The sequence below is a fragment of the Carlito syrichta genome, unplaced genomic scaffold (genome assembly GCF_000164805.1).
Source record: "Carlito syrichta isolate Samal-C Ts95f unplaced genomic scaffold, Tarsius_syrichta-2.0.1 Scaffold307242, whole genome shotgun sequence".
In the NCBI taxonomy this organism is placed as follows: Eukaryota; Metazoa; Chordata; class Mammalia; order Primates; family Tarsiidae; genus Carlito; species Carlito syrichta.
The window spans coordinates 246033-255827 of NW_007251338.1; the positions used below are offsets into that span (position 1 = coordinate 246033).

Genomic DNA, 9795 nt, shown 5'->3' on the forward strand with positions numbered 1-9795 from the left:
CTTAGGATAGTCTCAAGATAGTCTGAACATTGCCCACTGCCTCGATCTTTTCCTTCCCGAATAAGTGTGGATTCTAAAGAAATTCAATCTGGATTAGACAGAAACAAGTGCAATATAAATAGGGTTTTAGGGACGCGTGTTGCGTTTATTCCACTAGAGCTTGGACTTCAGCATGTGCTCTCGAGGGTGGGTTGCACATGGGTAGACATTCCAAGCTTGTGGTGTATGGAAGAGGAGGCTGACATGAAGAACTAGACACGTGGCATGAAAAAGGCAAGACTCAGCTAGGCTCGTTGGCTCAGCCTATAATCCCAGTGCTTTGGGAGGCTGAGGTGAGTGGATTGCCTGAGCCCACGGGTTCGAGACCCGCCTGGGCAACTTGGCGAGACCTCATCTCTTCAATAAAATCAAAACACTTAGCTGGGTGTGGTGGCGCATGCCTGTAGTTCCAGCTACTAGGAAGGCTGAGGTGGAAGGATCGCCAGAGCCCAGCAGGTTGAGGCTGTGGTGGCCAGGAGTGTACCACTGCACTCCAGTCTGGGTAACAGAGTGAGACTCCAACTCAAAAAAAAAAAAAAATAGTTGGGCTCCGTGGCTCAGCCTGTAATCCCTCACTTGGGGAGGCTGAGGTGGATGGATTGCCTGAGCCTGCGGGTTCGAGACCCGCCTGGGCAACTTGGTGAGACCTCATCTCTACAATAAATCAAAAATTAGCTGGGTGTGGTAGCACGTGTCTGTAGTTTCAGCTACTTGGAAGGCTGAGGCGGAAGGATCGCTGGAGCCCAGCAGGTTGAGGCTGCGGTGACCAGGAGCGGCCACTGCACTCTAGTCTGGGCGACAGAGTGAGACTCCAACTAAAAAAAAAAGAAAGAAAAAGGCAAGACTCTGAGAGTTGAGAAACAAAAGAGGCAGAAGAATGGTTTGAGGCAGGGTTTCTGCCAGGAAGGAGTTCACTTGCTGGTAAACCAGGGAAGGCTTGGAAGCAACTTGGTAGAGAAGCAAGGGGTGAAGGTGGGACTTTGCTCAAGCAAATGGAAAGAGGTAGAAAGTACTGGGTAAAGTCTAGGAAATAGAACATTCACTGTGCCTGTAGTTCCAGCTACTTTGAAGGCTGAGGTGGAAGGATCACTGGAGCCCAGCAGGTCGAGGCTGCAGTGGCCGGTAGCGGCCACTGCACTCCAGTCTGGGGACGGAGTGAGACTCCAACTCAAAAAAAAAAAAAAAAAAAAAGAAAGAGAACATTTCAAATTAAGAACCCAGGGGTCCGGCAGGACAGTGAAGATCCGGAATGTAGAATCGTGGTTAAAGGTATGACCATTCCAAAGAGGCAGATATAAGATGGGCTCACCTGTTTAAACCTAGAGACTATGTACCTGGAACCTGGCTTCCTCCATGAGGTTTGTGCTTTGAGGCTAGTGAGAGCCAACTGAGTACATCTCTTTCCGACTCTGTTTGGTGGCATCAAGTTGGCAATTTGGGATGGGCCATGGTGGGAGCATTTTCACCATGGGAATCAGTATATGCTACAGATCAGAGCTCTCCGCCTCCCCTCACCCCCAAGAGTCATTTGCCAGTGCATCAACCTAGAACTATGTTATATTTATGGGGTGCCGCCTAACCTGTCTAATGAAGTCATTCAACATGCTTTGATTCAGTGCCTGCTTGTCTAGGCTGCCGACTTGAAGGTATCGTGTAAGGTGCTGGGGATAAAGTAATGAGTGAGACAGACATGGACCCTGTGCTTATGGGGTTAATGATATTGTAGGGAAAACACAAATAATGTTAGCACAAAGGCTAACACAGTTAATCCAATTGTGAGTAATGCTGCAGAGGAGAGATCCAGGGTCCAGGGGCCACCTCACCCTTTCCACCTGACCCTATAGCTCCGTTCTCCAGTATTCTTAATGCAGAAGCAAAGCACACTGCCTTCACTATTTTCTCACTGCTCATGCCTGCAGCCCAGCTTTTCCTTATCAAAAATGGGCAATTTCTTCAGTACCGCTGAGGTGGGCCACCTCCCTGGTTCTCAGAGAGGTTTTTAGCCTTGGGGGAAAGAGCCAACACCTTGGCAGATCAGTCTTCACAAAGCCAACCTCCTCCCCCACTAGTACCTGGCCAGGCCTAGCTCCTGCCACTCTTCTGCTCCTCAGGACACCATGGTTTCCATGGGAACCCACTCACTTCAAAGGGGAACGAAGGAGACTGGAGGGGAGGGGGGGGAGCAAAAGCTGGATTAACCTCACCCTCTTGGCCCTGTCTCTGCACTGTTGGCAACCCACTCCCCCGTCTCAGACAGCACCTAACATCGGACCACTATCCACCAGCATGGGCGGGTGGGTGTTATGGTTCAAGCTAAGTGTGAACTTCTTTGGGGAGAAACCTCAGGGTTGAGGTGGGGGCTGGCGAAGGAGAGAACTGAGTTGAGTCCAAACCTGCGGTCCCTTAATCCACAGGCTCCACTCCTCAGACCCCCTCTAAGCACCACTCCTGGGCCACAAACACAATTACCCACGATGTGCATCCAGTCATGGGATCTGCTCGGATTAGACTGCAATCATTAATCTGAATGGGAGCTCCTGGTTGCCTTGCTGATTAGCCCAGATGATGCTCTGGTATGATCCAATTAAAGACAGACTCTGCCCTCCACCCCCCAACACAGTTTTCACATCAGAAGGGAACCAGTACATTTCATTAACGCATCCTCATACACAAATAAAACCTCCCAGGCACTGGCAGGCTCCTTTCCTTTTGTCACACTGTCCCTCTGTCACCCAGCAGGGGCCTGGGCAGGGAGGGGCTCCCCCATCCTTCCTTCATCTGTGGTTCTGGGAGGGGCCATGGTGGAGGCTCCCAAAAGTCAGTGCTGGGGCGCTAATCTGAATGGAAAGGGTCTGGTTACATTTATTGACATGAAATGCGGACTCCCTGATGTGCTTTGGAGCAGCCAGGATGCCCCAGGCAGGCAAATCTAATTAAAATTACCGGACCCTACAGGCTGCAGAAAGGGCTGCTGGTCCTAATGGGAGAGGTCCTAATGGGAGAGGTGTGGTTGTGGGAGACAACCCTGGGGCCGTGGGACCAGGAAGCAGTGCAGAACCGGGGAGATGGGTGGCTGGGCATGGTGCTGCTGTCAGTTTGGTGTCCTGGGTGCTGGAACTGCCATGTTTGCACAGGATTTCCTCTTCAGGGCCAAATGACTGCAGACATGCTTTGGGTAAACACCAAGTCCTGTGGGGTGGTCAGCCCACAGGAAAGGATAAAGCTGGGGAATGAAGGTGAGCAGGAAGAAGTGTTGGTTGATGGAAGGTCAGGGCAATATCCTGGTGAACAGCTCCCATGGGGGTGGTGACCCACCTCTCCTACAGTGTGGCCCGGGTGGGTGACCTGGGATCATGGGAAGGGCTTTAGAGCCCATGGATCCCATTGGCGAGACCAAGGAAACCTTATCTTCTTGATGCCAGACATGGTGCCAGGTGCTACATGGGCCATCTCATTGATTCTTTTTTTCTTTTTTTTTTGGTTGGAGTCTCACTCTGTCGCCCAGACTGGAGTGCAATGGCACGCTCCCTGCCACCACAGCCTCAACTTGCTGGGCTCTGGTGATCCTTCCACCTCAGCCTTCCAAGTATCTGGAACTACAGGCGCGTGCTACCACGCCTGGCTAATTTTTTTTGATTTATTGTAGAGATGAGGTCTCACCAAGTTGTCCGGCGGGTCTCAAACCCGTGGGCTCAGGCAATCCACTCACCGCGGCCTCCCAAAGTGCTGGGATTACAGGCTGAACCACTGAGCCCAGCCTCATTGATTCTTATCAAACTTGCTGCTTAGGTTCTAACATGAAGTTAAAGCTCAGAGAGACTAACACACAATGAAGGTAGGACTCGAGCCTATGTTTCCAGAAACCTTTTATTGCACTATTAATGTTGGGAACTTTCTAGACCACAATCTATGTTCAACTACAGGTCCCTGTCCCCAGAGCTCTGAGAAACTGCCCAGGATAAGTCTCCAGTGTGCATATGAATCACCTGAGAGTTTGTGAAAGTGCAGATCGTAAATCCTTAGGTCTGAGTGGGCCCTGAGATTCTGCATTTCTAATTAGCTCCCAGGTGACACAATGACGCTGGTCCATGGACTGTACTGTGAGTACCAGTGATCTCCATTGAGTATGGTGAACATATGCCCAAGTCATCAGGCTGTCCAGCAGTTTTCAGAGGCCACATTACTCCTCTCCCTTCCTATGCTCCCCACAGAAGCACAAGCCCAGGTTAACTTACAGGTGGCTGTGCAGCCTCATCTCCCATACCCAGGTTAATTTTTTACTTATTGTAGAGATGAGGTCTCACCAAGTTGCCCAGGCGGGTCTCGAACCCGCGGGCTCAGGCAATCCACTCACCTCAGCCTCCCAAAGGCGCGGGATTACAGGCTGAGCCACTGAGCCCGGCTTATCCTCTTATTTCATCCTCTTTCCCCTGGAGCCTAGCACAGAGCCCATACATATTAATAATAAGGGTTCAATAAAAGAGTGTGAGGGAAGGAGGGGAGAGAGGACAGAAGAGGTGTCCCAAACTGGGAGATGCTGGCTTGCCCTCCCTTAAAGTGTCCCTGACAGGTTCTGTGACCAGATCCTGGAGTTCTAGGAGCCCAAGGCAGAGCTCCCCACTCTGCAAGCAGCTGGGCCTGGCCTGCACCAGGCCTGGGGAGGTCCCTGGTACCAGGATACATGGTTTAGGGCCCACTGCTCTGAACTCCCAACTGTTGGTATTAGAGGCATTCAGCTCATGTGAGTAACTAAAAATAATGCCAACGATAATGAGAATAACAGCACTAATTATCACCATTACCATAAAGGCACTGTCACTAGGGTGATGGGGGAGGAGCGAGAAAGGAGTCAATCTTCCTATTCCTCTGCCTTGGATGGATCATTCTGCATGGTACTAGCATTAGCACCTGCTGCAGTGTGTGCCCAGCCAGAGGTGAGCTGCACTTGCTGGTGCCTGTGAATACAGAAGCTCCCACAAGCAGATGTGACAAGGGTCCAATATAGATACTAAGTGCAGACTCAGACATCTCTCCTTGGACTCCCATGGATAAACAATGACTAAAATCCCTGCTGGATTTTAGTTGTCAGGTAACTGCATCCTCCTCTCCAACCCACGTACACAAGAACTGGAGCTCGTCAAGGCAGACATGCATTTCCCTGAGCTCCATCCCACCCTCCAAAGCACCCAGGATCCAACCCTGGGTGCATGGGGCAGATGCAGAACAAGATGAAACAAGCTGCCTGCTCTCAGCAAACTCCCCAACTTGGGGGAGAGTCCCACAACCTACAGAGTCACACCCAACACCTACTGCTAAAAAACAAAGACTACCATGAATCAAAGTGTGGGCCAAGTACCAACTGCATCCGACTCACCTAGAATGCTTTAAAAAAATTTATATCCCTCTTCCTACAGCTTGACCCCTTGATCTTGCATCTCTGAGTGTGGAGCCCAGAACCTTGCGTTTCAAAAAGCCCTCCCTGTGATTTTCACGCACACTAAAGTGTGTGTACTGTAAAGTCCTAGAGGGTGCAACTGATATCCAGTGCTCTGACGGGCTTGTTGGAGTGAAGATAACAGAGGGGACAGGGCATGGGTGAGCTGGCTGAGCTGAGGGCTTCTGATGTTCATTAGGGCTCATCTCCCTAGTTGAAATGGGAAGGCCTGCAGAGATGCTGCTCAGGGCTCTATATTCCCCACTAGACATTTCCAGGATGCTAGAGTCAACCAGCTGAGGGACTTCTTCTGAGTGGAGAGAGAAGGAAGCTCAGGAGAACAGCTGCTGGCTATTGTCTCTTACAAGCCCACCCTTTGGCCTGCATGAGATCTCTTCCGACTGAGCTGGGCCTGAGGTTGGCAGAGAGCTCAGGACACGGCTGAAGTATCTCCTACCTGTACACAGCTCGCTTGTCAGCCTCCAGCTGGGCCTGGGGGTCAATGGGGGCACTGGGCACAGGTGTGCTGGCAGCAGCCGAGGGTGCAGAGATGTGGACAGCCTGGGCCTTGGAGGGTGGTTGGGCGGTTGCCGTCATCTGCAGAGAGAAGAAAGGAGAGGTGGTGGGTTAGTATGGCTAGAATGATGGTCCCCAAGCTAGAGTGTGATGTCTGCCTTGGCCTGGGCTATGCCTGGATGGGAGCATGAGGGTAAGAGAACCGCAATCACGCCACAAGCTGCCATTCGCATGTGTGCTACCATAGGAAGGAAAGCAGGCTTGCATCATATGAGAATGTTCTAGAAAACAATTTAGTGTCATCAAAACCAGGTGATGCCCAGCATTCTTTGAAAAAGATAACTCACCGTAAATGTGGCAACCTTTGTCCAGAAGTAGGAAAAAACAATACGATGGACTCTTTTTATTTTTTTATTTTTTTGAGTTGGAGTCTCACTCTGTCGCCCAGACTGGAGTGCAGTCGCACGCTCCCGGTCACCGCATCCTCGACCTGCTGGGCTCCGGCGACCCTTCCGCCTCAGTCTTCCAAGTAGCTGGAACTACAGGCGCACTACCACACCCGGCTAAACGATGGACTCTTTAAATTGTGCTTATGAGTCATTTAGACTACAATAACTCTGATTCGATGACTTTGAAGGGCAGGAAAAAAGTAGTCTAATCAGCCCTCGTTTGGACAGAGGAATTTATTCCCTTCAATGCAAGCCAGAGGTAATGGTTCAAATGGTTTTGACTGAGTGAATGGCTCTCTGAATTTGGTTTACTTGACCACTTGAAGATAAATAGGCTTTAGTGGACAGTGAACAGATTTTTGTTCTTGGCCGTAACAAATATTTAGGGCAGTGGTTTTCATAATCTGTTACATGTTTTTGAAGGTGTCCCAAGGCCTCCAATTTTGTGCTAACCAGCACAACTCCTTTGACTATTGCATGTTGGACTTTCTAAAGTTTCATTTAAAAAATGGTTGAAGGCCGGGCTCAGTAGCTCAGCCTGTAATCCCAGCGCTTTGGGAGGCCGAGGTGAGTGGATTGCCTAAGTCCGCGGATTCGAGACCCGCCCAGGCAACTTGGCGAGACCTCATCTCTACAGTAAATCAAAAATTAGCCGGGCGTGGTAGCGCGTGCCTGTAATTCCAGCTACTTGGAAGGCTGAGGTGGAAGGATCGCCAGAGCCCAGCAGGTTGAGGCTGCAGTGACCGGGAGAGGCCACTGCACTCCAGTCTGGGTGACGGAGTGAGATTCCAACTAAAAAAAAAAACAAAAAAAACAAATGGTTGAAGCTGGGCTCAGTGGCTCAGCCTGTAATCCTGAGCTTTGGGAGGCTGAGGTGAGTGGATCGCCTGAGCCCGCAGGTTTGAGACCTGCCTGGGCAACTTGGCGAGTACTCATCTCTACGATAATTCAAAAAATTAGCCGGGCGTGGTGGTGCGTGCCTGTAGTTCCAGCTACTTGGAAGGCTGAGGCGGAAGGATCGCCGGAGCCCAGCAGGTTGAGGCTGCGGTGGCCAGGAACGGCCACTGCACTTGTCTGGGCAACAGAGTGAGACTCCAACTCAAAAAAAGAAAAAAAAATAAAACAAAGAAATGGTTGAGTGGTTTTAAAACTTTGAAAACCATCACTGTGGAATTTAATGTTTTTATGTTATATTTCCTTCAGTCACATATATCCCTAGAAGTGTGAATGGGGACATGCTTCAACTGTTTTCCATCACCCTGTCTGTAGCACTACAGTAAGTCTTACCACACTATGTTGTTGGCTGCATGTGCCTGTCTGTCTCCTTCTCTGAGGTCTTGTTCACTCCTTTATCCCCAGTTTCCAAATGGCACATACTTAATAAAAAGGTTTGAAGCTTAATGAAAATAATTTGCTGAGAAAACGAGTGAATGAACAAATGTACCTTGAAAGAATCAGATATTTTATAGCTGGGAAGTTCATCATATGAGATAGGTCCCTGCTTTCTGAAAGAAAAAGTATTGAACTTCTGTGAATACAAGCACATCAACCATTGCTGGTGCATTTATCCCCAAGACATTTGCATGTCTTTGTTTAGGTTTCTCTTCATTTAGCTCTCTGCTCAGATGCCACCTCTTTGGAGCACAATACAGTCCCTCTGCCTCTTGCTCTTAGGTTTTACCATGACCATAGTCTATACCTATTTGCTTATTTCTCTCCACTCACTTAGGCTCAAGGAGGGCTTGCCATAGTTGTATTCCTAGGGCCTAGAATAGTATGGCACTAGTAGGTGTTCAATAAATATTTGTTGAGTCAATGAACTAATGAATGGTGGATGGTGTGTGAGGTTGAGACTATAAAGTAAATGCTTCTGCTTTTCTATACTGTATCGCTTATGTTAAGAAGAAATATCCTTGCCGCTGTTGGCTAAACTGGGGTAACCTTCCCAAATTCAGTTGGTAAAAGGCTAGATGTAGCGTCATGGTGCCTTGAAGCCAGTAGACAATTGCATGAATCCTCCTGCCTCCCTCCATTAGCCTTTGACCTTGTGCAAATCCCTTAACTTTTCTAAGCTCCCATTTTCTCATCAGTATGCAGACTGGGGACCTTTCAGGATTCATGGGTATTAAAGAGGTGCTGTAAGAAAGAAAGTAGAAACAAATGTTGTTCAATTTTCAAAGTAAAGAAAGAAACTGGAGTCAGAAAAAAAACGTAAATACTATAATCTTCATGCTCATCTGAGCCAGATGTATTCATTCATTCACGAATGCAACCAATCATTTCTTCAGATACTTCTTTAGTCCCTGCATGTATCAGGGACTGGGGTCACATAGAGGAGTGGCTGCCATCATAGAGCTCAATTTGTGGATCTGACATAATTATTAAGCTTGTAGATAAAAAAACACGGAGCAAGTGATCTCAGCAAGGTATTTCCCATTATATCCTTGTAGAAAGTATGAAGAGATGTAGCCTGGTGGACAGCTGTGTGGATTAGTAAAGCATACCCAAGGGGATGAAAAAGGATAGATGCCAGCCTGGCGGAAGTTTTCAGAAGAGTGTCACATGCCTCCTCCTTGGTTTTCTTCTCTCTATATATATGTGTATGTGTGTGTGTGTATATATATATATATATATATATATTTTTTTTTTTTTTTTTTTTTGAGTTAGGGTCTCATTCTCACCCAGGCTGGAGTGTAGTGGCACAATTATGACTCACTGCAGTCTTGACCTCCTAGACTCAGGGGATTCTTCTGCCTTAGCCTCCTGTGTAGCTGGCTAACTTTTTTTTTTTTGGAGTTGGAGTCTCACTCTGTCACCCAGACTAGAGTGCAGTGGCCAGTCCCGGCAACCGCAGCCTCAACCTGCTGGGCTCCGACGATCCCTACGCCTCAGCCTTCTAAGTAGCTGGAACTACAGGCGCTTGCTACCACGCCCGGCTAATTTTTGATTTATTGTAGAGATGAGGTCTCGCCAAGTTGTCCAGGCAGGTCTCGAACCCGCAGGCTCAGGCAATCCACTCACCTCAGCCTCCCAAAGGCGCGGGATTACAGGCTTAGCCACCAAGCCCTGCATTAGCTGGCTAATTTTTTTTTTTTTTGAGTTGGAGTCTCACTCTGTCGCCCAGACTGGAGTGCAGTGGCAGCTCCCGGCCACCGCAGCCTCGACCTGCTGAGCTCCGGCGATCCTTCCGCCTCAGCCTTCCAAGTAGCCGGAACTACAGGCAAGCGCTACCACGCCCGGCTGATTTTTTGATTTATTGTAAGACGAGGTCTCGCTGCCCAGGTGGGTCTCGAACTCAGGCAATCCACTCACCTCAGCCTCCCAAAGGCTCAGGATTACAGGCTGAGCCACCACTCT

General features: G+C 49.1%; 1 protein-coding gene across 5 annotated transcripts in view; it reads right to left on the reverse strand.

Moving 5' to 3' along the window:
- The window catches only part of PKNOX2 (PBX/knotted 1 homeobox 2), a 214059-nt gene that overhangs the window by 64859 nt on the left and 139405 nt on the right, over positions 1-9795 (reverse strand). For 4 of the 5 annotated variants that reach the window (XM_008064251.2, XM_021715647.1, XM_008064252.1 and 1 more), the window contains one exon: positions 5931-6070. The exons of the other annotated variant lie outside the window; for it this stretch is intronic. In XM_008064251.2, the coding sequence (XP_008062442.1) occupies positions 5931-6070 (140 nt within the window). The remainder of the gene's footprint in view (positions 1-5930; positions 6071-9795) is intronic. 5 annotated transcript variants of the gene reach the window in all.